This window comes from Sus scrofa, chromosome 14 (genome assembly GCF_054392235.1).
Source record: "Sus scrofa isolate SSC_HxYL_T2T_F1_AM1 chromosome 14, Sscrofa_HxYL_maternal_Yorkshire_Landrace_v2.0, whole genome shotgun sequence".
In the NCBI taxonomy this organism is placed as follows: domain Eukaryota; kingdom Metazoa; phylum Chordata; class Mammalia; order Artiodactyla; family Suidae; genus Sus; species Sus scrofa.
This window is the reverse complement of record NC_139396.1, coordinates 109,839,455-109,866,000: the sequence shown is the minus strand read 5'-3', so window position 1 is coordinate 109,866,000 and position 26,546 is coordinate 109,839,455. Positions and strand designations below refer to the sequence as shown.

At 55.5% G+C, this 26,546-nt stretch overlaps 2 protein-coding genes and 1 long non-coding RNA gene across 25 annotated transcripts in view; 1 reads left to right on the top strand and 2 right to left on the bottom strand.

The window, feature by feature from the left end:
* LDB3 (LIM domain binding 3) overlaps window positions 1-10,178 on the bottom strand; it is a 61,271-nt gene extending 51,093 nt beyond the window's left edge. For 10 of the 21 annotated variants that reach the window (XM_084996437.1, XM_084996444.1, XM_084996450.1 and 7 more), the window contains exons 1-3: window positions 10,115-10,178; window positions 9,904-10,019; window positions 460-611 (exon numbers count right to left, since the gene is read on the bottom strand). In XM_084996437.1, coding sequence (XP_084852563.1) covers window positions 460-611; window positions 9,904-9,996 — 245 coding nt within the window. In that variant the 5' untranslated portion in view covers window positions 9,997-10,019; window positions 10,115-10,178. Of the gene's footprint in view, window positions 1-459; window positions 612-9,903; window positions 10,020-10,102 lie in introns of all 21 variants that reach the window. The other 11 variants (XM_084996438.1, XM_084996445.1, XM_084996453.1 and 8 more) reach the window with 3 other exon arrangements.
* Window positions 9,745-25,627, top strand: LOC146396928 (uncharacterized). Of its 2 annotated transcripts, none has more exons than XR_014827497.1 (2): window positions 9,745-12,497; window positions 23,681-25,627. It is a non-coding gene; the product is annotated as an uncharacterized LOC146396928 (long non-coding RNA). The 2 variants fall into 2 exon arrangements; XR_014827498.1 differs by lacking the exon at window positions 9,745-12,497 and adding an exon at window positions 15,037-15,217.
* OPN4 (opsin 4) lies at window positions 12,270-23,410 on the bottom strand. Of its 2 annotated transcripts, XM_001925749.5 has the most exons (10): window positions 23,066-23,410; window positions 21,415-21,560; window positions 20,184-20,317; window positions 19,659-19,862; window positions 18,863-19,034; window positions 18,274-18,438; window positions 17,272-17,379; window positions 16,239-16,419; window positions 14,917-15,060; window positions 12,270-12,994 (listed from the first exon to the last, which is right to left on the bottom strand). In XM_001925749.5, exons 1-10 carry the CDS (start codon window positions 23,207-23,209, stop codon window positions 12,956-12,958), a joined length of 1,437 nt encoding a protein of 478 aa, XP_001925784.3. In that variant the 5' UTR covers window positions 23,210-23,410; the 3' UTR covers window positions 12,270-12,955. The 2 variants fall into 2 exon arrangements, with proteins under 2 accessions (XP_001925784.3, XP_084852585.1); XM_084996459.1 differs by lacking the exons at window positions 19,659-19,862; window positions 21,415-21,560; window positions 23,066-23,410 and having other exon boundaries at window positions 20,184-20,375.
* Window positions 25,628-26,546: the final 919 nt, after the last annotated feature.

Below are 26,546 nucleotides of genomic sequence, written 5' to 3'. Positions count from 1 at the left end.
CAGGTGAAGCCAATTGCCACTGGGACCAGGAGCTCCTGCTTGGGTGGGGCTGGTGAGAGGAGAACATCTGAAACCCAGGGATCCAGGGCAGAGGGACTCCAGAAAGGGCTTGGGCCTGACCAGCATAGAGTGGTCATAGCTCTGGGGTACTCTGCAGCCACGGGCCTCTGCTAAGTCCTCAGGAGGCTGGCTGGGCACAGATGAGGCAGAGAGGACCCTGACTTCCAGGCTCCAATGCCCACATACCAGCAGCAGCGTGACCCACCCTCTCTGAGCCTTATCTGTATACTGAGGCACAGACGTGGCAGGTGCTTGATGACTGGGGCCTGTCCTTGCTCTGGTCCACTTCCCTGTATGGTCCCTTGGCACCAGGCTGGGCCTCTGCTGGACAGCTTCTCTCTTGGGCCCCTGGTGCCCATGCCCAGCCTCCACCCCTTGCTCTGGAGAGCTCCCACCTACTTCTGCAGCGTGAGACTCAGGTTGTAGCTGGCAGACTTGATCTTGTTCTGGGCCTCCAGGTGGGTCATGGTATCTGTGTTGACGCCATCAATGGCCACCACGAGGTCACCCTGGCTAAGCTGGGACTGGGCGGCCTTGCTGCCCGGTGTGATCTGAGAGGAAAGCAGATGGGGGATGAGCATAAGAACAGTGACCTAAGTATGGGCTAGCCCTCAGGGAAGAGTCACCTGGGATGATCCAGTAGAGATCTGCTATTTTATCTTTCATTCATTATGGCTACCAAGCCTGCTTCCTCTTCCTGGCACACAGGTACCACATTTCAGACTGCTTTGTATCTGAATGCAGCTATGAGACTAGCTGTGGTCAGTGGAATGTGGGTGGAAGCAATGCACACCACTTCCAGGTCTGTCCCAGGTAACCATCTTGCCATCCTGCACTCTGTCTGCTTGTCAGCTGACTGGATACAAAGGACCCAGAGGAGGATAGCCAAGCCATTAACTGGAAGGGACCTGGATCCTGGAGTCACTGTGTGGAGGAGAGATGACTGGGGAGCACCAAAGTGAATGTTGCATGAATGAAAAATAAACTTTTCTGTGCTAAGCCATTGAGATCTGGGGGCTGTTTGTTACACCAGTTAGCCTCCTATGAAATCCACATACCCTGAAAATCCATGGCGTACTTCTCAGGCTCCAGAGGAACTCAGCAGCTGCTAAGAATCAGTACCACTGCAGAGATGCTGCCAGGCCAGCAAGCAGGCCAAATGTACCCTCACAAAAGCATCGCAGTGTAAGTGCCTAGTGCTACCATGGCGAGTGTGCAGAGAGGGCTGGCAGAGCTGTCAACCCTGCCCCATGTCCCAGATGACCTAGGAGCAAGGTCATCTGGGACATGGGGCAGGGTTCAGTGCTATGCGGTTGGCTTCATACTTCCAGAAGGGAAGGTGTTGATGTGGAGGCCAGTTCCCAAATCTTGCACCCTAGTGACATTATAGAATGTTAGAGTCTAGGGGCCTATCCCTAGTGTGATCATACACAGTGCCATGGATATGCCATCCCAATAACCACCCAATGCAATGTCAGGAAGGCCACACTCCCAGGGACATTACTTGGGATGCTGAGATGGTTCAGATTTCACTCCCAATGACATCATGCACAGTGCCAAATTCTGCATGTCCAGCCCCCAAATAGCACCCCGAATGCCATGTTGGCCTGCCCTGCAGTGATATTCCATGAAATGCAGAATTCTGGAGGGCTTAGTAACATCACCTAAACTAGCTTGATGGCTGGCCTCTAAGGACATCAGGTGGAATAATGTAGCCCTGCCCCTAAAGGTGTCTCAAGGGAGACTCTGGCTCCATCCCTGTGATGTTACGTGGAATACTATGCAAGCCCCACCCCCTGATGACATCACATAGAATGAATTTATAACCCCATGACATCATGTGGAAGCCCCCCATGACATCACATGGGATGCCAGGCAGGCCTTGCCCCAAGTGACATCATAGGAAAGAGGAGCCCCAGGAAGTCAACCCCGCCAAGCTGTGCCTGGAGGGTGTCTCTTGGCTTTTCTTTCCCAACATGCCCACCAGCCAGTCCTCCTGGCTTCTCTGGGCACATCCTTCCTGGCTATACCCCAGGGACAAGGCTGGCTCCTAATGCTGGCAGAAGCCATTTTCTGGCCAAGGCTTGAGGACCATCCTAGAAGGAGCCCAGAGAGGACCTAGGGACAATCCCACACCCCGGGTGCCAACTCTAGGTGGGCCTCTGGCCAGACTCAGGCTCTCAGACATGGATGGAAACCTCCTGCCAGGGGACTCTCAGGGAATTGCCATCCTAATCAAGGCCCTATAGTCACCAGCCTCCAGGCCCTTCTCAGATGGCTCTGCAGGGTGGGTGGGAAGAACAAGTGCCAACCTAGTGAAAATAGCAAGACCAGGAGAGCTCTTGCCAATTGCTGTTGATCCATCATTTCAGCCCCAGAAACTGTGGCACCTTCTTAAGCACTGGCCAGCTTGCGCCCAGGGCAGCCTCCCCACCACCCCCAGAATCTGCTGAGATGAGGCAAGGACAATAGGGAAACAAATGCCTCAAAGGTCAGGAAGCCACACTGTCTGGTTTGCCAAGGCCAGCCTACTCTCCAGGCTCCTTCAGGGGCATCTTAGAACTGCTTGGGCCACCTCAAAACACATGTTACCTTTATTCCCAAATCAATCTGTGAATGACAGGAGTGTGCTGTCTCCTTTGATTTAAGTGGTTGAACAAAGAGTAACAAACAACAAAGAAAAGCACAATACTTTCTAGACTGAGAGAGGACTCCTAAGGGCAAGCTGAGCACCCGGCCAGGCCTGTCCTACATAAAATCACCTTTGCCTACACCTAGCTTCACATTTGGGCCTCCGCTCTTCCTGGCATTTTATTATAGACACTTCAAAAATAGAAAAGGCAGAACAAATTCTATAGAATGAATACCCACCACCAAGCGTCTGATACAGCATTTCGCTCTACTTGCTGGTCACGTGTCTGTCCCTCTCTCCATCCATCAATCCATCATATGTTTGAAGCGTTGCAGAGAAAATAGCAGACACCAGTCTGCTTTCATTCAGGGTGAACTGTGCAAAGCTTCTGCTGTCCTATTGGACTGCCCTTGGGGCTCCCCACAGCAGGACACCTCTATGTCAGGACTCTCCAACCAGGGTCTCCCAGATGCATCTAAGCATCTGCAGAGAAGGAGGCCATCAGCCTGTGGCAAGGAACTCCTGGGCAGGGTAGCCACAGACCCCAGATGAAGGGCGGGCCTCATGCCTGCTAGGGGGATGCCTGCCAGCCAGGACCAGAGCTGTGTCCAGAAGATCATGGATAAAGTGTGAACAAGGACACCAGAAAGACATCCAAGAGAGGCTAGGGCCAGATAGCTAGGGCAAACCACGGCATCATCTGGCATGTCCTCCCTTTGGAGCTGCCTTGAAGACATCTTTCTCCCAGGCATGGGCTAGCTAACACCATACCTTCCCCTTGCCTGGCCCTGGCTGGCTCCCCCTCATCCTCAGGTATAAGGTGAGGAGATCCTATTCCCAGGGAAGAGCCCAGCCTCCCCTGGGGTCTGGTCAATAGCCAAACTCCCTGAGGAGAGCCGCCAAGCTGGCTCCAGCCTGCCCCTGGCGCCTCTCCCCGCACCTGTGCCTCCTCGTCAAGGCTCAGCTGGCTTGGCCTTTGGCTGCCCTGGGCAGGGCCCAAGACCCCTCTGGGTGGAGGATGGAGGGCTCTACAAGCCTCTTGTAGGGAGACACTCTGCTAATTCTGCCCCAGTCTCCTTAGAGAAGGAGGCCAGATGGGGCAGGGACCCTAAGGAGGCTGCTCTTCAGCTCCCCTCAGCTCCCCTCAAGGGCCATCAGATCCCCTCCCCCCTCCTCAGAAACAGCCTGCCTGGCAGAAGGGTTGGGCCACCCTTGGACCCTTGACCTGTGCCCTGGGCTTGTGAAGAGTGCAGTCCAGGCATGAGGCAGCCACACATCTCTCATCTGACTCCCTAGTCCCCTCCCTCTGCTTTCCTTGTCCCAGAAAAGACCCAGTGCTGCTAAATCCTTTGAGGATTTTTTTTTTTCTTTAAAGTCTTTGGAGCATTTGAAAAACTCTTTGTAAGTTTCGTTTACTTCACTTTTCAGCCTTCTGCTGTCACCAGCCACCTCTCAATGGGGAACCCTGCCATGGGACAAGCTCCAGAACGGAGGTCCTGAATCAGAAGCCCCTAGGACAGGCTCTAGGTGTTTGGGGGCCAAGATTGCCACCTGGCCCATAGGCCTCCTTGCTGGGCTGTGGTTTAGGGCACCCCAGAGGGGACACAGGGATAAGTGATGCCATTAAATAGGGTATTATAGAAGGACAGTGCAGAGCTGAGAAAGTTTCAGGGAAGCTCCCCATCAAGGAGCCACAGGTGCTGTCCCCCGCCCCCCAGCCCCTTTCCCTTCCCCTGGGAGGTGCTAGGAGGCTTCAGCCCCCGGCTCCATGGGAAACAAGATTTGGAGCTGGCAAAGACAGGTGTGTGAGGTGTCAGCCCCAACTGATCAGTCGTGAGCCAGCCTCCTGTCCCTGAGCATCAGCTGACCCCTCCAGGGACAGGAGAAAAGTTCTATCCAGTGTCCCAGGAAAGCAAGGTCCCAATGGGGCTCAGGCAAACCTGTGTGGTTAGGCTCCTTTCTCCAGCTCCCTGGGAACAGAGGGGACTCCTGGGCTCTGCGCTGGCCATCACTCCCAGTGCTTAATACCAGCCAGGCCCCTCCTTCCTCTCCCTCTAGATCTGCCAGTGTCGGTATGGCAAGGGACAGGGGACAAGGGCAGGTGGTGGGTGTTGTGCCCTGTGCAACTTTCAGCATCTCCTCCTGACCCTCCCAGGCTGACACCCCAGGGGATTTTCATGAACCCTTAAGTGCATTTTACAGTGTATGATTAAATTACTGTCAGGCCATGTTCTGCTCCCTTCCCATCTGGCCTCCCCTGGGGCCTTGCTCTATCTCTCACTCTCTCACTGGAACCTTTTGTCTTCCCGTGGCCCCATTCGCCAACCCCACCCTGGCTAATAAAAAAACCAGAGTCTTATCTATGCTCAAAAAGCCTCTTCTTACACAGGGCAGTGAAAACACCCTCTATGATATTATAACGGTGCATACACGTTAAAAAACAGTGGTCCAAAACCAAAGAATGTACGACACCAAGAGTGAGCCCTAGTGTAAATTATGGGCTCTGGGTGACAATGCTGTGTCAGTGTAGGTTTTTCAGTGGTACCAAATGCACACTCTGGGAGTTCCTATTGTGGCTCAGTGGAAACAAATCTGACTAGTATCCATGAAGATGCAGGTTCAATCCCTGGCCTCATTCAGTGGGTTAAGGATCCGGTGTTGCTGTGAGCTGTGACATATGTCGCAGAAAAGGCTCGGATCTGGAGTTGCTGTGGCTGTGGTGTAGACTAGTGGCTGTAGCTCCGATTGGACCCCTAGCCTTGGAACCTCCATATGCCGTGGGTGTGGTCCTAAAAAAAAAGACAAAAAAAAAAAAAGTACACTCTAGTGGAGGATGCTGGTAATGGGGAAGACTGTGCATGATTAAGGTGCAGGGAACATATGAGAAATCTCTCTACCTTCCTCTCAATGCTGCTGTGAGCCTGAAACCGCTCTAAAAAATTGTCTTTAAAAAAAAAAAAGCACCTCTCCTTCCACCTTAGCTTCTCCAATTGGCTCCTGCCATGTTTCTCTCCTTTCTTCACCTCCAAGCTTCTCTAAGAAGTGACGAGTGGGTCTTGCCTCCATGATCTCCTGTCCCTCTCACATTAGCTGTCTGACCTTGGCCCCCACCACTCCACGCATACCTATGACCTCCCTGTGTCAAAGCCAGGGATCATTGGTCCCCTCTCTAGCTGGCCACATCCTTCCCTGGCCTTCTGAGTCTCTCTCTTCTCCTCTTGTCTCACAGTTCTATGCCCTGCTGGGTCCCCCAAAGCACTGGAACATGGCAGTATCTGCCTCATGCCACTTAGGATGGTTCCTGGGAAGAGGTGGAACTTGGCTTCAAAAGAGGTAAAGAAGCTGTGTTTGGGACTGGGAGGGCCCAAGTGGGGGCCCTTGGCAATCATGGTAGCCCCTGAACAAGAGGGAGATTCAGGAACTAGGGAGACAATTGCCCTTGTCCTATGTCCTGGCCCAGGACCTTGGAGATCCCACTCCTTGGGACGCAGCCAGCTTCATGCCCACTCTGTTGAGGCCCTCCCTGGGTCAGGAGAGAAGAAGCTGGCTGGGAGGGGGCCTGGCCCAGGGATCTCTAAGGATGCCTTCCCCAGCAGTGGGTCTCTGTCCAGTTGTCTTCCCCATTCCTTTGTTCAGGAGGATCCTACAGCCCCACAGTAGCCCTCCGGAGTCTTGCCTGACCTTCAGCGTGGCTATAAACAGCATGGGCTGTCAGCACTGCTAGGCGCTGCCCAAGAAACAGCCTGATGGCCATGAAATTCCAGGAATTGCCAGAGCAGTTGCCCCAGAATAGTCTCGGCCTGTCCTCCTTCCCCTCCCCAGGGACCCTCTGTCCTCTGTGTACCCACTGTAGCTAGGACAGTCTGACAAAGAGTGGAACTGAAAAGAGTGAAGAGGCAGAGGCCTCTGGGCTGGTGCCCCAGGTATGCCTGCCAGGCCAGCGGCGAGGCCATAGGGAATGGAGGCCTTGGAGCAGAGATAGGACCCCCTGGCTCCAGGCTCAGTTCCACCACACCCCCATCCTCACAAGCAGCCCCTGTGGAAAAAACAACTGTATTTTTCACAAGCGCATGTAGAAAACACACCCATATGCCTGCTTTCACCAATGCACTCGTCCCATTTTACAGATGAGAAAACTGAGGCTGAACAGGTGAATTGACTTTTCTAAGGTGACATGCCTATGACATGACAAACCAGCACATACTTCTCTGCCATAAAGTCTAAGACTGCAACATGCACTAAGAGGCAAGACCCCAGACCACGGGCCCCAGCCTCCCGCCTAACTGCTCCAAGGGTGGGGGCTGGGTTTTAAGCGGCTCCCTATTCAGCGCCTCCCACCCCTCCCCCACTTCCTGGAGAACCGGCTAGGGTCGGGGGAGGGTGGGGGTGAGAGGGCAGCTCATATTGCAGGCCCAGCCGCACCTGTCCAGGATAAATAAAGGCATTTCCCCTCCACCCTCTGAGCCTCTCTCCTGAACCCATTTCTCTGTTGGGGCTGCTAGTCCTCCATGGTTGACTCTGTGGGCAGGGTAAGGGGTATAAGAGCTACTACCCAGGCTGCAGGTGGCCAGCCTTCTTACAGGAGAAGCTATAGCCTGTGCCTGCAGCGGACAGGGAATGGCCCCACTCAGTGCTTTCCTACCAGTCCCTAGCCAAGGGGGGAGGAAGCAGGCATGGGAGTTAGAGGTACCAAGGACCCAGGAGCCCATGAGCAAGTCTGAGTCTCAGATTGCTCAGCTCTGAAGTGAGATGCCCTGCCTGCCTGACCCACCCCTCTGAGGATTTCAGTGCACGAGCTCAGGGATGCCAGCCACTGCTGAGAATGAGTAAGTCCTGCCTTTGCTTGGCCCCCTACTGTGGTATACCACTACTGCCCTGTTGCAAAGGCTCAGGCCCCAATGCCTGAGCATCTTTAGGCCCACTGTGGGAAGGGGTCATGGCTGCAGGGGGAATATAGTTCCTCCAGAGAGCTCTGACCCTGCATCCCCTTAGGGGAAGAAGTTCCAGTGCAGAAGGACCTTGGGGGCTCCAGGAGGAAATACGACAGCACTGCTGGAGGGCAGGGCCGGCCTTGCTGGGAGCACTGAGCCTGGGACACCCAAGCTCAGGCTATCAACAGCCCACTAGAGGACTTATCAAGAGTTCCAAGCCCTGGGAAGGAGCCAGTACCCAGTTCAGCTTTTTCCATGGCCTTGATGATTTGGGCCATGCCCCTAAAGGAAGCTGAGAGGCCTATATGCCCCCAATGCCCTGCCTGAGCTGTGGGATCTATTTTTAAAAGTACCCCCTAGTCGTTGGCTCTAGTACATCCCAATACACCCCCTGCCCGCAGTGAGGACATTCTTCCTGCTGTCTAGCTTAAGGCCTCTGTGCTGCAATTTAAGCCCTGGACAGGCTGAGGCCAGGTGGCGCATAGACCCCGGATGAGGTAATACGCTATCCTCAGAGACAGGAGGCTTATTTCCACCCAAGGGGGATGGGGCTGGGAGCAGCAGTAGGAGGCCTTAAGGATGGTGAGGCTTGGCGGGGATAGGGGAGGAATCTGGGCTCAGTGCCAGTTGTGGGAGGCTGGTGGACCCATGAGAGTGAAGGTGGATGGTCCTGTCTTGTGGAGGAAGGAGATCCGCAACCAAGTGGGTGGGGAGTTGCGCAGGGTTGCTGGGGCTGGGGGTGGGTGTGTCCAGCCCAAATCCCCATGTGTTACCATAGCATCAGGCAGAGGGTGTGAGTTTCCAGTTGTTCTTTTCATCTGGGACCCTGTGGTCTCCAGGATAGTGAGTGGGTCTGGAGCCTCAGGTTAGAATGAGCTAGACCTCCAGCAGAAGGATGGAGGGCAAGGCCATTTTCCTGGACTGGAGCCCGGCCAGTGCCCCATCCCAGAGGAGTGTGGCCTCTATGGCCGTTGCCAGGCTGCCATAGCACCCCTGAGTGGGGCCTTCCTTCTGAGGGTCCCCAAATTATCCACACCAGGTTCCACAGCCAGGACTGTGCATCCAGTGGGGACAGTGGCTCCCTGCCCCCTCTGCCAACACCTTGTGGGCCTTCCCTGACTGCCCACCTCAGGGCCTCCTCGCCACCCTCCTCAACCCACCCTCAGGTGCAAAGCAAGTCTCCACTGCCCTGGAGAGGAAACTGTCTCCCTGTCTCCAGGTGGGCAGCAACCCAGACACCCTGCTCATCCATCACCCACCAGTGACAGTCTGGGCCTCAGCCTGCACCCCTGTGCTCACACCAGCACTGCTGGGGCTCAGCCTCAGCATTCTCCCACCGGGGGGATATTTTACAGTCCACAGGGAGCCTATGGGCCTTCAGTACCCCCTCCATTGGACTTCCCTTTACTTAACCAGTGTTGCCTGAGCACCTACTGTGTCCTAGGTACTGATCTAGGTACTGGGGACCCAGCAGTGGGTCCCTTCTCACAGACAGCTTTCTCTCAAGCAGATCTAGCTTCCTCTCTGGACATCAGTGTCTCTCGCTGGGCAACAGAGTTACTCAGACAATCTGTGAAGATCTGTGACTAATCCCAGACACTGTAGGTCACATGGGTGGACGTGGGGAACCAGATGTGAGACAGGCAGAGTAGCTGTAGGTGAATGGCTAGGGGCTTGAGCAGATGAGGAAGGCCCAGCTTCAAGCCAGCCAGAGGTCCCCAGCAGGCCCAGGAAGGCGGGGGGTGCGGGGGGTGTGGCTGTTATTTCAGTCTGGGATGGAGTGGGTGCGGGGGACAAGTTACCAGCCCAGCCCGGCTCCAAGCCCCAACAGCAGAGCAGCTGAGGTCAGCAGTCTGTCCATCACCTGCCCTCTCCGTGCTAGGAGCACTCTCTCCCCAAAGCAGCCAGGGAGATGCTCCAGGCTTGGCGGCTCCCTGAGCCCACCCTCCCAGAGAAGAGCTTAGGAAGGTACTATACTTTCTGTCCACCTGCCCTGGCCTGGCCTGCAAACTTGGCACTTCCCTCTCTGCTCAAAACACCAGCCACTTGCCCATGTTTCATACTCCTAATAGGCCAGCCAACTCAGGTGGGCAATAGCTGTGGCCAAGACCAGGGGCCTGTGGCCACAGTATCCAGTTGGGTCCAGTCCCCACCCCCAGGCCAGGAAAGCATGCTCTGCTTTCCAAGCGCCTCAGGGAGGACAGACGGACAGACACATACACCCTCCTTTGAGCGTGCCCCGCCCCTGTGGGTGCCAGGCTGTGGACAGTGCACACTCACCCGGGAGATGGTGAGCGGCATGTTGAAGTCCTTGCCCCCCTGCAGACGGAAGCCCCAGGGCCCAGGCCCTGTCAGGGTCACGCTGTAGGACATGCTGGTGCTGACAGCGGCGGCCTCTGTGGACAAAGCAGGAAGAGTAGGGTGAGAGGACTTCACAGACCCTGCCTCCCCAGCCCATACCTCGGTCCCTGCTCCTGACCCCCGGCCTTGCCTGCTCCGTCCCTTGCTGCCTGGCCAGGCTGTGTGGAGCTCCTGAGAGGCTCCTAAGAATAGCTGGGAATGAATGCCATCGACACTGATATCTGCCCTCTGCTGCGCCCATAAATGGACTGTAACCCTATACTGTGCCCGCCCGCCTGCAGCCTCCCAGCGGGTCCACCGTGACTCACACGGCTAATATAACCCCTAGGGAGGGGTGTCCAGCACTCGGCAGCCCCCAGAGGGCAGGAGAGGGGCCTGGCTGGGTTAGGGATAAAGCTCTCGCCTCCCTGCCCTCTTCCTCTTGCTTCCTCCGCCCTCTGGAGAGCCCAGACTCTACCCAGCTGTACCTAGCCCCTTGCCTAGAAGACCATGGATGAGCTTCCCAGGCCAGGGGCTTTGTGACCCAGGGCTTTGCTGCCCTGTGTTCCCTGGTGAGGACCCTGAAGTTGTCCCTTATCCAGGGTGGAGCCCTGGTGGTGGCTAGGACCAAGCTGAGCCTCTAGCTTGTGTGGACAGAGCTTCAGCTCCAGGCAAGGCCATGCCAGCTCTGAGGCCCTCACACCCTTATCCCCTCAGATCCCAAGAGGTTGCCACTTATCCTCTAGGAACCAGGGTCCAGAGAGATTAAGTGACTTCCTCAAGGTCACACAGGTAGTAGACCCAGGCCATGCTGGAGCCTGAGCTCATTGCTATGGGAACTTGTGCCAGATAACAGGCTCCCAGTGGCTATAGGCACCCTGTGATGCCTAAACTTGGCAGCGGGGGGCCCTGCCTGTATCCTCAGCAAAGGGTCTGAAAGCAGGTCTGGGGGAGGCCCACACCCCCAGACCCTCTGGGGCCCAGCAGTTATTCCTGGCTCTCCTGTCTCATCTGTGCTCTGGAAAACTTGACAGCAGTATGGAAAGCTCCAGCTGCCAGTGTTGCACGCCAGGCCCTGGTGCCCTTTGCGCCAGAATGGCAGGGGGCAGGGAGGAGGGGAGGAGAGGCCATTTGCTCAGCTGCTGGGACAAGGGGCCAGAAGGGGCAGGGAGGGGAAAGTGTGTGTGGTGTGTTCAGCCCATAACCCAGAGACAGTGTGATGGGCCCCTTGGGATTCCTGCCAGTGTGGTCTTTGGGCAAAGATACGACCAGAAGCCCTTCCTCAGAAGAGACCTCAGACTGCATGTGGTCTGGAGGTAGATCAAGGCCCTCCCTGGTTCCCTGCTGGGGAAACTGAGGCTCAGGGAAGACTGCTGGGCCGGCTATTCTCTGCCCTGCTGGAGGGCTCTGGCCTGAGCTGGCTCCTGAGGACTCAGTGCAGGCCTGGGTGTGAGCAATCTCCCAGCTGCCAGTAGCCCACCTCATGCTCTGGGCCTAGGACATACAACATGCATGGCAAGAAAGTATCCCCACATCACAGGGGTTTTTGGTTATGTGCCCAAGGTCACAGAAATATCAAGTGACAATAGCCAGAGAAGGACCTGTGTTCTTTTCTGCACTTCACCACCTCCCCTGCCCTTTGTTATGTAGCTGTCCTTCCTGCCCAGGAGGCCAAGAGTTCATGGCCAGCACCCCAACCTCCCCCATTCTATCCTCTGCCCCTTTATCCCCATCCCATCCATCCCTTTATCCCCTTTCCTCCTCCTGGGACACACCTGTACTCCAGATAGGAGAGGACCCAGTAGCAGGGCGTGGCCAGTGTGGGGAAAGGGAGGAGATGATCCTGCACAGGGAAGGGGCGCCCCGGGGCTAGGCTGTACCTGGAGCTGCAGGCTCTTTCTCTGGACCCAGGCACCCTCCTGATGTCTGATGTCGCCTCTGGGGAAAGGGAGGGGTAGCGGGAAGGATGCTCTTAAAGGGGAAGGCCAGCCTCCCTCTAGCTGCCTCCCCTGGGAGACCTGAAGCCAGCCAGAAAGCAGCTGGTACACGCTGGCCAGACGGGCGTGAGCTGCTGCCCAATAGCAGGAGCTCATTGAGGAGCAGGGATGGGGGCAAGCCTGGTCTTTGTCCCTCCTTCACTCTGCTCCTTGCAATTTGAGATGAGGGTTTTAGGCATGAAAGGCATAAGGTGGGGGACAGAGAGAGACCAGGAAGAGAGGCTGCTGCAGGCATCAGAGGCCCATCCCTGGGTCTCCCTCCTATCATGGCACCAATAGGTAGAGATCATGCTTACTGGAGACCTTCTCTGCTTTTCATTTTCCTTTTTTGCTTTTTATTTTTCTATACCCTGCCAAAGCCACAGAGACCTGGGATGAACTTAGACCACTGATTTGGATCAAATCACAGGTGTAGTGTGTGCACTCACGTGCTTGGTGTGCATGCGAGAATGTACACACGGGACAGTGTGTCCGAAAAAGCGCATGTGCACGAGAGTGTGGGCCACGGTGGAAACAGTACCATGGGGGAAGCCAAAGGTGAGTAACAGTTTCCAGTACATGAAGGTCTGTGTTTGGCTTTGATTGCCAGCTGTGGGAGACATGTTGCTATCTTCCCTGTACCAGTGAGATGCCTAGCCCAGGGGCAGAGGCAGCTCATCAACAGCTGGTGTGTCCCTCAGAGCCATCGCCATTGTCATTGCTTGGACAATCACAGCACTCAGAATTTGAGGAGAGGCGGATGACTCCGGGCAGTGGGAGGGCCTGAGCATCCACTCTTCAGGCTGAGCCTAGGGAGCAGGCTGTTGAGCTGAGAAGTAAGTGCAGATCACTTTGCAGAGCAGTTTTGTTGTACGGGGCCGTGAATCCAGCACACATGGGTGACAGGGCCATTTCCAAAGCTCACAGGTCCACAGGGTAATCCTTGGTCTATGCGTGCGAGGGGGATGTGAAGGGGCTGGATGTGTCCCAGAAGACAGGCAGAGCCAATGGGCACCCTACATCCTGGGGTCCAGGCTGGGAAGCAGCCCCTTGGTCTGAAAGCAAATAGCAGACATCATTTGGCCCAAGGAGTGTCCTATTGGAAGTAGTCTCCCGAGAACTCCCCATGTTTAGGGGCACAGCATCGTGAAAGCAGGTTACGTGGAAGGGCCAGGTTTTGTCCTGGCTGGAGGATGGGCCTTCTCCAGGCAATGCGGCTGGACCAATGACACTGCAATGTCTAAGGGTGCCTACAGGACATCCCTCTGGGGTGTCCCCAGGCTCTTGGACTCCTGGGATCCAGACTAAGCTCTCCTCATCCCCACCATCCAAATCTCCACTTCCCTGCTCTCCTCTTCCACATGCCCCGCATCCTTCTCTCCCTGCTGTCTTTAATGCCTCATTCTTTGCCTGTCCTACTGACTTCTCATCTCTACCAGCTCCTTCCACCCAACCTGTCCTTCCCCAGCCACCACAGAGGCTGCGCCACTCTGCCAAGCTGACCAAGCCCACCTCAGTGCCCGCTAAGTCCTCTGTCCCCCACGTCATGCATAGGGACATCTTAGGCCAACACTTGATTGGGTATCCCCATGGCTCCCACCACCTCCTGCCCCTCTTCCTTTTATATCCCCATCACCAGCTCCCAGGGTCTCTTGGCTACTCCTGGGGTCACGGAGAGACATTCTGCTCCAGGACATGGCGAGCTCACCTGTGCCTGCTGGGTTTGTACAGGTTGTTTCCTCAGCCTGGACCACTTAATACCTGCTCCCTGGCCGCACCCTGCCTTGCAATCCCTGCTTTACCTTCCCCTTCCTGGGAGCCCTCAGTGACGTGCCTCTGTTTTCAGCACCCTGTGTGCTGATACCTTGTTGGCAGTGCTTATCACATGTGTTAGGTGACTGCTGATATGCTGTCCCTCTCTGCCCAATGCCCCAGCCTGGTATTCCCTCCAGGAGAGGCAGAGTGCCTTTTTTCATTGCCCTGCAACCTGGGGGATGCTGCCCATCTCTGCCCTGGCCTCTGGGTCGTGCACAGTACCCTGGCTCAGGGCTGGGGAGTGAGTTCTCTCTGGGGCTGGACATCTGGGGAGTGGGCTCCCTGGGATGAGAATGCTAGAAGAGGCAGGGGCTCCACGACTGTAGGGAACAGCCCAGGGCTCCCCCTCTCTGGGACAGGCAGGGGAGAAGACTTGGGGAAGAAAAGGCAGGAAAGTACCTCTGGTCTTGGGCTTGGTGGAGAAGCCCAAGAGAGCCCGGGAGTTGGGGTGTTGTGTGGGTGTGAATGGTACAAGGTGGGGAGCTGTCAGCTGAGGGGGAAGGGCAGCCTTGGGGCCTGTGCATAGGGCATTTCCAGCATTCCAGAATATGGCCTTCACTAATCGCCGTCCACATTCCATTCCATAGGCACTTGGGCTGACAGCTGGCCTTCTTTTAATAGCCACAAGTATTCTGGGTGACATCCTAATCTCAGGGCATTCAGAGCGAGCACATACACTGCTTGGGGCACTGCCACCACCCCCATCACCCCAGGTACATCCAGCTTCCAACCGCAGAGAGGTCTATACCACCCACACTTGGTCATATGAAGCTTAGAGCAGACATATTGGGGCGCGCTCAGTCCCATGCCCTGTGGCATCACAGGGACAGAAAACATGAGCTGAGTACTTGGTCACACACACTTACACACATGCCATACATTTGTCATAACACAGTATAGCCACCATCACCTGCAATGTACATGCACAGTCAAGGTCACACAATCACATACACTCTCAGGTGCAGTCACACTCAGGCCTGCTTAGAACATCATGGAGTAACAGAGACGACCCCCCCCCAGGGGACAAGGGAAAGCTGGAAGGTGCAGGAAGGGGGTGATTCCCAGAGGGCACTGGGCCTGTCCCCCTTTTCTGAACACTCCCTGGGTTACTTGCTCCTTGTCCCCACCCCTTTAAAGACTGGCAGGTGAGGAGCCCAGTTACCTTCCCGGGAGCCTCTGCTTCCCATCCCAGGCGCCCCAGAGAGGTCTTGGCTTCCATGTCCTCCAGGCCCTGACCACAGGGGGACCATCTACTCACTTGCTGGGCAGCCCCCCAAGCAGCTGTTGCCTCCGTGTCTGTCCAGCCCTGGGGAGATGGGAGAGTCACTGTGAAGGGAGGGGGACATTCTGTAGTCCTGCTTCTGTCCCCTCCTATCCAGGCCTTTCCCCGTCTTGCCTAAACTTCACTGGGAGGAGGTCCATGATACTGTTTGCAGGGTTGCTGGTCACCAAACTTACAAACTGTGAGTGCATGTGCTAGGGTGTGTTTGCGTGTGTTGGGGCAGGGTGCTTGTGTGCTTTCTTAAGCATGTGGGATGGGTACGTCTGCATGAAAGTCTAGGCCTCCCTTAATGGTGAGGATTCACTCCTTGATGTTTTTCACCACAGTGGTTCAGGGATGGATCCTCTGATAGCTTCTCCTTCAGCTCCTCAACTGAGACCCCCAAGGATGGGGGCAGTGGGAAGAGGTCAGTGGAAGCTCTTGCTGAGGCCCACAGTGGGCCCTGTAGTAGGTACAATGATGAAGGAGGTGGAGACAGGAGCCATAGCACAGGGAATTCTCCTGGGTACCTCAGGGGGCATCATAGCCCTGGGCCCCAGGTAGGACCTTGCAGGCTCGTAGCTCCCATGGCTGACCAAACTGTGGGGTCAGCACCCATCCATGGGCACCCTATCTAGTCTTGGATGTAGAGATTTTTTTTTCCCTTTTAGAGGAGGACACAGAGGCTCAGAGAGGCTGAGTGACCTGCCCAAGCTCACACAGTAAGGACATGAACTTGGGCTTGAACACAGGTCCCCCAACTCCAGAGCCAACGCTCTTTCCACTGTATCCTGTGAGTTCCTCAAGGCCCCCAGGAGGAGGGGACTTAATGCCAAGGACAAAGGGCCCTGAGCCAGGTCCTGTCTCTCTAGAGGCCCATCTAGAGCCAGAATTGCTAGCCTTTTCAATCAGATGTTCTAAGACCCTGGGATAGTGCCAGCATGGAAAGAGGTAGCCTGGAGTTACAAGACCCATGTTCAGTCCTGGCCCTGCTGCTGGGTGACCTTGGGCCAACATTCCTCTCTGCCCCCAATACCCCTGCCTGTCAGATAGGATGATGTGTGGGAAGGCTATGGGAAAAGTGGTGAGGGGCTCTTCTTGCCAGGGTCCCAGGTTCCTAAGGGTCCCTGAGTCTCAGAGGAAGCCCCACCCAGAGGCCTGAGGCTGGCTTGGTTGAAGAAAGGATGGCGAGGTGCCAGCCAGTGAGGGCTTGGACTCCTTACCACCTCACTCTCAGAGCCCAGGGACGCCTGGCGCCTCCGTCCGGAGATCCAGCTGAGGTCTGAGGCCTGGCTGCTCAGTGTGGAGCGGTGGGTGGAGCGGTAACTGGTGTACAAGCCAGTGCGCTGGCCTGACACACCCAGCAGCACTCCCAGGCAGGGCAGGTGCTGGGCAATGGCCATTCTGTAGAGACAGCACATTGGGTTGAGGGATGGACAGACAGACTCAAGATGAAAGGTAGGTGAACAGACTGATACCAGGCTAATGGGAGTGGACAAAGAGCCACTGGGGAATTGGGGGTGTTCAGACACGGGTGATGAGGATGGACAGATAGACACTGGGTTCATGGGCATGGAGTGAGAGCCTTAGGGTGGCGGGTTAAGCTAGATGCTGGGCTTCAGCCCTCAAGCAGCTGGCCCAAGTCACATCTCTGCAAATGGGGACCAGGAATGCTCCTGAGCCGCCTCTGAGCTGGATGGGCTAAAGCTTGCCGCTGGCCTCAACAGGGTGGTAAGTTACTGACACCACCAGGCAAAAGGAAGCACTGAAGGCCCCCTCGTGGAAGAGGCCAGCCATGCTGGGATTCTATTAGCAGAGAGAGAGCTCTGCACCAGAACCCCGGAGGCCTCTGTCAGGCCCCCTGAAGTAAAGCAAAGCTCTCCCCGCTGTGATCTCTTCAGGCTGTCACTGTCTGGGGGCCTCTCTTGGGAGTAGACAGCACTGCTGATCAGCCATCCTGGCTGCCTTTTGGCCTTAGCTCTGAAAATCCTCCAGTTAGGACTGGAAACTGCTCAGGGGCTCTGATATCCCTCCAAGCTGAGGCCCCTAGGAGCTGGAGCAGTAGAGAGGGTCACACCAGTTCCTGACCCCACCCAGTGTCACTAGCTACTCTCAGCTGCCAGAGTTCCCCACCCAATGCATACATAAGAGACAGGAAAGATGGCTAGCCTCTGCCCCCATTTATAAGCCCAGGCCCTCTCTGCCCACAAGCGTGGACCTGGGGATCTGGGGCTGGGTCCTGGAGAAGGGCCACACCTGTACTTGGGATGGGTGATGGCATAAATGATGGGGTTGTAGATGGCAGAGGCCTTGGCGATGACAGCTGGCACTGAGTTCACGTAGGGCGTCAGGACATGTCCATACCTAGAACAGAGAAGCTGAGGTCCCCCTGCCCCTACCAGAGACTCCACAGCCCATTTGACCTCTCAGGAACCTTCTTCCTCTAGGCCAACCAAGCCCTGTCAGTGCACAGCCCAGCCTGGTCCAAACCAGCACGACCAAGTCATCCCCAGGGGAGGGACTGCAATGCCAGGAAAAATTCTCATCTGCGATGAGCGGGTACCCAGAGAGCAGTTGAGGGAGGGGCACTGAGAAAATGTCCTGGGTTGCAGGGTTTCACCAGGTCCCACTGTCCCTTGGAGCCTGTGCTGCTGGCAATAAACCTTCCCCACCCCCGATGACTCTGGCCCTCTGCCCAGTTCTTCCCATGCCCACCAGACCCTGATGCCTGCTGCCCCCCTGGCTCTCTGAGAGCAACATCACAGGAGGGCCCAAGAGAGAACCAGGCTGTTCCTGTGCAGGAGGAAAGTCTCATAGCCACTAACCTGCAAAGACTCATAGTCACTGTCTCAAAGTGTAAAGACTCATAGTTCTCACTGTTTCAAGTGCCGACGTCCATGCTGCTACAGATGTCAAGGTCCCCAGACTCTAGTGGCAAAGAACTAGAGGGTGGGAGATGAGTAGCTCCCCTGGCTGTGTGCCTACCGCCCAGGGGAAGAGGAAACCAAACCTCCGGGAGAGCTGCTTACTCCCAAAGGGTCTGGCAGGACCTGGTAGTCCTTGTAGGCCCTCAAGCCAAATTCAGTGTGGCCCAGAACTCCCCCAGCATGTTTCCTAGTGCCTCCATGAAGCATCTCACAGCAGCGGGGAGAATAAGGCTGTGGGGCTGAACCTAGGGTAGAAGAATAGCTGACCCAGGGTCCCCTTACCCCTCTCCCGCCCTTTCAGTCCCTGCCCAGTCCCTTAGTCACTGCTCACCCAGCAAAGCCCATTAAAGCCACAGTGGAGTAGGGAGCCCAGGAGAGCACAAAGAGAAGGATGACCAGAAGCTCGATCTTGGCCATTTTCCACTCGTTCTGCAGCCGCTGCCGTTGCCGGGGGCACTTGCCGCGACGCTCGCAGGCCCCAAAAGTCTGGAGAGCTCTAGGAAGCATACAGAGTCTGGGTCTGGCCCCACTCAGGTAGCAGTGAGTGCCTGGGTCACGGCTAACTTCAGGGAGCTTTCAGGGCTACCTGCATCCCTTCCAGTGCAGGTAGCCCTAACTCCCAGAAAGTTCTCCATTATATCCAGCCTAAGCTGTCTCCTTGTGGTTCTACCTGTGGTGTCTTCTCTGCTCTCAGACCCCTTGACTGAGACTGAAGGCTCCCTCTTCAGACAACCCTGTTTCCTGAGGGTTTTCTAAGCACCCAGGTTGTACTGTTCTGTAGGTCCCCCTCCCCATAAACACATGTGCTCAGCTAGTCTTTGCCCATCTGGGGCTGTTAGCACCCTGGGGGCCACAGGCAGCCTTGGCAAAGAGGAATAGCCCCCCTCCCATCTACCCCCTCCTTCATGCCCAACTCTTACTGGCCTGTCTCCCGGATGGCCTTGAAGATGAAGATATAGCTGTAGATGATGACAAGCAGGGGAAGGAGGAACACAAAGCAGAAAAGCAGCATGGTGTAGGCACGGACCTTCGGTGTGAAGCTCACGTAGTCCCAGGAGCAAGAGGTCAGCAGCCCCTCGGGCACATAGGCACCTGGGAAGCAAGGGCAGGTGCTCAGCCTTCAGGGCAGCATTGACTCAGGCCCCTCCTCCAGCAGGGGCTTTGGGTGTGGGGTCTGAGATTCTCAAACATTGGCCCCAGGCCCAGGCCTGCCCTGTAAAGTGGAGAAGCTGGGGCATGTGGAGGGGAGCTTCCCAAACTGGTTCTAGCAGGAAACAGCTAGGGAAGTCCTCTGCTACCCAATCTTGCCAGTTTGGAAGAGACCTCACTATGGCCCCAGGATCTTACTCCCCCAAACTTCAGCCAGCTTCCTGGTCCTGCCCCCAAGAAGAATGGGTACCTTGCTGCTAACCCTCCTACCCTGCTGAGGCCTCACACCCCAACCCCTGCCTGTCTGACTCAATGCAATCTCAGCATCAGATGCACCTGTCTCTTTCCGCCAGGCAGGAATCATGTGGCCTTCCCCTCTGTATTTGGAATAGGAGCCCAGGTTATTCTCTGATGGTTGATGGTACAGCCTCAGTTTGGAATGCCCATTTGCTTTGAGGCTTAAGCAGTCTCTTGGCGCCTCCTGCCAGCTGGTCGATCAAAGCCCACCTATCTGCCACTTGAACGTATCCCAGCCTATTTCCCACCGGATTCCCCAAGCCCACTTACTCCAGCCAAAGAAGGGCGGTAGACTCCAAGCGAGGGCATAGAGCCAGACGCCAAGCAGAACAAGCGCCGCCCGCCTCTTGGACACCATCCCAACAGTGGCCAGTGGGTGCGTGATCACCAGGTAGCGGTCCAGGGCGATGGCCGTCAGGGTAATCATGGAGGTGATGCCAAAAACAGCTCCACAGAAGGCATAGAATTCACAGCCTGTGGGCACAGCTCCCTGACCTCAGTCCTTGGCAGTGAGCCCATCAGATACCCCAGGAGATGGAGGGTCTGGGGATTGCGGACTCAGCTCCTGCCCTACCTTTAAGAAAAGCAGGCCTACGCTCCACCCCACCCTGCCTACTTCCCACATATAATCAAGGCTGGTGGAAGCCTCTTGCTAACTCATGGGACTAAAGGTGGCTACCCACTCTTGGTCTAGGAGAAGCACATCACCTTCTCATCCGGGCAACCCTCCACTGGGGATATCTCCTGCCCACTCCTCCTCCTCCCCCCAAGCAAAAGGGAGTCCCAGGTGTCTACCTGCCTCTCCAAAGAGCCACTGCTTATAAAGGCTGCTGGCGAAGAAGACAGGGGCTTGGGTGAAGGACATGAGGAAGTCGCTGACCGCGAGGTTGATAATGAACATGTTGGCAGGTGTCCTGAGGCCTCTGCTCCTGTGAGGGGCCAGAAGCTGTCAGGCGGTTCTTCGGCTGGGGAGTCTCTCTCAAATAGAGAGGCACGCATGCGCGTGTGCACATAGATGTACGCATGCGTGGCCGTGCTCCTGCGGGTACCTGCGCACAGGCACGAGCTGCTGGACCGTAGACCCATTCCGCTACCCAGTTAAGTACAACCCAAACAGCTCTGGAGCCTGGCGATGAGAGATGAGACTCCTCAGGGTAGCAACTCTCGCCTCTCGTGTCCCTCTTCTCCCAGTGTCTCTGCAGTCCTCACCGCCCCCTCCCCCCACCCCCCGGGCGTGTATAGAAATCTGGAGAGAAACTGATGATGATGCCCCCAGGGCCAGCTACTTTTACAAACCTCATTTCAGTTTACCTCCACCCCACCCCCCATTTTCCAGATAAGAATACTGAGGCTCCCACCCGAGAAGTGGCTTGCTCCAGATCTCAAGACTCAGTAAGGAGCCAAGATTCACTCATTTGCTGGGCTCTGCACATACAAAAATTTACTTAATCACCACATTGATTCCATGAAGTAAATCACAACTCCATTTTGTAGACAAGAAAGTAGACTAAAAGAGGATAACTTGCCTAAAGTCATTTCAGCTAATAGGTGATAGAGCCTGTCTAAGCCATTTAGTCTGCAAATAGGGAAGGTAGGGACAAAAGCCAGGGGGTAGTGGCCAGGGCTGATTACTGAAGGGCTTGAAGACTCAGGACCCTGGTACCAGGGCTGCTCTTTGAGGCAAAGGAAGGATGCCCACTGGGGCAGGTGATAGCGGGGGTGAGCTGAGAGCAGAGCAGAATAGGTAGAGATGTGTGTGTTGTAGGGACACCTGTCCTACTCAGAGGGTGTGCCTGGGGCCCAGTTGATTGTGCCACTCAAGCTTCCCGGAGCTACTTTTTGGCGCCATCCCTGAGTTTGAAGATGGAGGCCTGAGCCTGAGAGAGTTGGCTCCAACCTCCCCTCCAAGGCTTAACGTTCCCTGGCAGAGCTGGCACCAAAATTCCTGCCCTGCATTCTGCCCTATCTCTGCATGGCTGGCTGCTCTCAGTGCATGCCCAGGCCTCCCACCCTGTCAACCAGGCACCTGCAGAAGGTATAGATGACCGTCAGATTTCCCAGCATCCCTGTCAGCCCCACCAGCAGGATCACTGTGCCCAGAGTGTAGTGGGCATGATCTGGAACATCAACCGTGGGGAAGGGGACCCAGGCAGCAGCCCGAACCCTGGCTGCCTGTGAAGAGACAGAGAAACAAGGGCATCACGTGATCGTGTCACTTTCAAATAGTCTTGAGAAGGAAGGGTTAGGTTTTCCAGTGGCACAGGCTCAGGGTGGCAAAGACACTTGCCCATACAACTGGCAAGTGACGGAGTTGGAATGGAAACACAGGTCTCCCTAAAGTTGAGCCCAAGCTCCTATACCATGGCACAGAGGCACGAGGTTCCTGGGAGTGCACTCAGATCACCTGTTGGAGGCTGATAGTACAGACAGACACATATTTGATAAGCAGGGGCATGGCTGGAGTATCTCTGTTTTTCCTTGGGGAGAGGCAGAGCTGTGTCCTGGGTGGGTTTCTCTCTGCTATGTGGGCCACATCTGCAGTGTCTGAGATAGTCAGCAGTGGTGTTATAGTCCCCTTGAACTCTGGGGAGGTGGAGCAGAGTGGAGCCCCTCTCCTCAGGAGTCCCTACCCTCCTGAGCCTCAAAGGAGGTTGTATTCTCCCACTGTATGACTGGCTAGGGCTGATCTTGACACCTGGCATGAGAGTGAAAGAAAGAATTGTCTTTTAAAAGGAAAACTCAGGGAGTTCCTGTCATGGCACAGTGATTAACGACTAGGAACCATGAGGTTGCGGGTTCAATGCCTGGCCTTGCTCAGTGGGTTAAGGATCCGGCGTTGCCATGAGCTGTGGTGTAGGTCACAGACACAGCTTGGATTCCATGTTGCTGTGGCTGTGGTGTAGGCAGGCATCTACAGCTCCGATTAGACCCCTAGCCTGGGAACCTCCATATGCCGTGGGAAGCGGCCCTAGAAAAGACAAAAAGACGAAAAAATTTAAAAAATAAAAAAATAAGATAAAAGGAAAACTCAGGCCTCCCAAGTCACTGCAAGGAGGTCATGATCCTATGAGGCCAATACAAAGGCTTTAAAGACCCCTCTCCCGTCCCAGTTGCTCTCCAGGGAAAGAAGTGATTTAGTTTTTGTCTTTCCCTGGCTCCTATAGCTACTAGAAACTTCCCATCCTGTCTACAACCTAGGCCAGCACCCCATAGTCCTGAGGGTACCCTCATCCCTCCCAGTTAATGATGGAGTTCTTGGGATGGGCCCTGGCTTAGATGATAGAGGCAGCAGAAAGTACCTAACACCTCACTCTGAGCTGAACAAATCCAGAGGCCCAGGGTATGCCTTCCTCTCTGGAAGGCTCTGAGCTGGGGGCAGGGTGTCCTACCACTCTCAGAAATAAGTGGATGCAGCTAAGGGCGGGCGTGGGCCATTCCAGCCCTTTGATCCACAGGGCTGGCCTGGCTCTTGCTCAAATGCTCTTCATGGGGAATAAAAACTTGCCACTCTCTCCTCTATTGGTTTCCTGGTGTAGGACAGTTCAGAGAAGTCCAGAAACATGTCCAAGTTCCCACAGCAGAGCTCTGGCCTTTTCTACCTCTCTGTCAAGGCACCAGGAAGGGCACCCGGATGGGGGAGGGAAGGCTCTGCATGCACACACCCACCCCAGGCTTACCGTGGGGCTGATGGGCAGAGGGTGGCCCAAGCTGGAGGTGCTGCTCTGGGAGCTGTCCCATCTGCTGGGGGAGGCTGGAGTGGCCATGCAGCTAGACTCCAGGGCTGGGTCTGGCGGGGCACTTGGCCGTGAAGGAGGGTTCATCCTGAGGTGGGATGGTCCTTTCTCAAGCCCACAGAGAATTTAAGGGCAGGAGCAGCTTTCCTCCATCCTCAGCATTCCTTCCTGGTCCACTGGATGCCTGCTCCTGTGTCTGGCGTGGACCCGGCCTGTTCTTAGGGCCGATGGCTTCTCTGTGTCCAGTGAAGCACAAAGTAGAGAGTGTCACAGTTATGGTGACTCAACAGTCAAAGGGGCTGTTCCCAGCTTTAAGTAGGAGAGCTGGGAGTGCACATGCCCAGTCACTCAGCACCTCCGGCTCCCTTAGGCACAGGTCCCTGATGATGGCGGCAGGCATGTGTGAATGTGTGTGTGTGTGTGTGTATGTGAGTGTGTGTGTGTGCGTGCCAGTGAATATGGGTGTGTGTGTGTATGTGTATATTTCAGGGGAGCTTGCTGGGTTCGGGCTTCTGGACTTTGTCCCCCTGTCTGACCAGGCCCTCTTTCTTTCCCAAGCTCATGAAGGACAGCCTCTACTGCTCCCCGAGAGCCCCCAGGACTATCTGCAGAGCCCAGACCCAGCTTTTCCACGGAGCATCTTACCTTCATGTCTGCCCACATGACCCATCACACCTTCACAGCCCTCCTATATGAAATCGAGGCTGGTCACCCTGTGGCACAGATGGAAGACTCAGAGGATTCCCCAGCATGTAGGCCAGTCAGGGGGAGATCAGATCACAAGGCATTTTTTGTTTGTTTTTGATCATAAACTTTTCTTACTGAAATATAAAGATGAAAAAATACACACACAAAGCTGGTAAAGACCTGGGAGCTCACCCAGGCCTAGCCTGAGGTAAATATCAGAGGTAGAGGGGGACTCCAGGCCACACCTACCTCTTGGAGGAGGCTGTAGGAGCAGAAATGAGAGCCCCAGAGCTGGAGAGGTGGAGGCTGTACACACCATTTCCAAGGGGGGCTGCTCAGCTTCCGGGAATGTCCTCTGCGGGTGCCATGTCCTGAGGCACAGCACTGAGATTTGAGGAGTGGAGTGGAGGGATATACCAGCGCCTCTTCCATGTCCCCGAGTCTTGATAAACAGTTCTCTTATAGCCGCAGATTCAGGCTGTGGGGGCTGGAGCACCCATACTCAGAGGGAGATGCTGTGCTTCCTGGTGGGCGCCAGCATGAGCCTCAGGTGCACATCCTTCTGAGGCCCCTCCTTTGCAGATCTCTGGCTCTCAAGGCTCATTGTGGGTAGTGGGTGAAGGGGTACCTGGGGGAAGAAGCTCAGTGCAGGGACACACGCTCTAAGTCCTCCCTGTTTCCATCCTGACCAGGGCCCATGCCCTCTGAGGCCAGCCTGGCATCCTTCCTCTCCCAGTGCTGAGGATAGGGTCACCTCAGCGCTCAGTGACAGCTGCTGGTTCCTGGTGTTTCTGTGGCCCCAGACACCCCTGAGCTGATAGCAGGGCTGCCACACCCAGCTCCCCTCTCCACAGTCTCTCCCTTTCTGCTGCCCCTCTCCTTACAGCCCTTTCTTCATGCTGCAGCCCTAAAGGCATTTGGAAGCACAGATCCAGTCAGATAGCCCCATGCTTAACCCTTTGATGGCTTCTGTTGCTCTTAAGCCATAAACAAAGCCTGGATGTGTCAAGTGGGTAAGGAAAATACAATGTCACCAAGTATAGAGAGATAAGAAGTAGGTTTTTTTGGGGAAACTAAACTACCAGGGGTCAGCAGAAGAGGCATGCTATCCCTCGCTTAGTGTCTGTGTTGCCCTCATGGGCCAGGTTGCCCTCACAGGGCTCTGTGTTCCCCCAACAGAGACCTGCAACCCCTGCTACTCCCCCTTTCGAATGCATGCTCCACAGCAGCCCTATTTCAGGAATGAACAGCCAAGCTCAGGCGCCAGGCAGTCTGCATGCAGCTGCCAGCCAAGCAGGGAGGTGTCTGAGAGTGCCAGCTGCCAGCACCTGGAGACCTTACTGGAAGTCGGATTCAAGCAGTGTGGTCTAATTGCAGGGGCAGTCAAGTTCAGGTGCAGACCCTCCTGCTGGGTGAAAAGGAGCCAGCTTGGTGCTGGGGACCTGAGCTTCTGGGCCTACCTGGCGGGGAGTCATGCTCTGGCCAGACTGGCCACCTCTCAGACCACATACTGCACACCATCCCATGGTCACCCAGCCCCTGCTCATGCACTACTCTGGAACCTTCCTCCCACCCCTTCTCTGGGTTGCAGCTCAAACACATCATTAAGGTGTCAAGGAAGCCAACCTGAGGACCAAACTGTTCACAGCCTCCTGCTTATCCCTTGGAGCACTTAACTGATGGTGTCATTTATAGTGATCTTCTCATTGCATCTGTCTCCCTCTCTGGACTGCAAGCAGGGATATTTTCCTCCCTGTTGTGACCTGTTGCCCAGCAGAGTGCCTGGCACATTGTTTTAATAAAATAAAAATCTCCCCAGTCCTTGCTTCTCAAAGTGTGGTCCGAGGACGCATCACATCAGTATCATCTGGAGCTTGTTAAATGTCCACACCTGCTGAATCAGGTGATCCACATGTTAAATGGGAAAGATGCTGACCTAGACTTTCCAGAGGGCTTAGGGACTGGCGACAGGTGCTGGGAGCCAATCTGAAGGGACACTGAAGCATCCAGAGATGACCAACAGCAGGACACACTAGAGCAACCTAGGCAGGAGGAAGGTGGGATTGCAGAGGCTGGGGCTGTCTGGCAGGGTACCACAGAGGAAGGGTGCTGGAGGTTGGATCAGGAGCCTTGGTGGGGACACAGCTACCAGAAGAGGTGCCACGGTGATCAGAACACAGACTGTGAATGCCCACCACTCTGCTCTCTGATCTCCCATCCTTTTCAGGTGCCCCACAGTGACAGAACCTACCTGGGAGTCAGAGGTAGGAGTCTTTGAGAGAAGTGGTTTCCTCCTTCAGAAAGCAGAGCAGAAAAGGATCATGGAGCACACACTTATCATCCCTCCTAGTCACCCCCACCTGCCATTGTAGCCAATAGATACTGCTGGGTCCCCTCCACCCCCTCTCCTGGCCAGGAGGTTAGTCCTCCTAGTCCACCCAGTTCAAGTGTTCTTGATTTTCTCGCCCCACCCCATGGAGAAATAGCTCATGCCCTGGGTGAGCAGTAGAGCCAGCTCTCTACCTGGCCAATTTCCATGGCTCCCATGGACCATCCCAGGCCACTCTTCTGCTTACCCATTACCCATTCCCCCAGCCCACTAGCCATGCCAGGGAGATCTGAATGTACTGAGTGTGCCTTGCAGTACTTGGAGCCCTTCCCCACAGCTCTGCACTGACTTGCTGCCTGCTCTTCACGCTTTGCCGGTATGTCTGGAAGTGGGAAAAGCTTTCCAGGC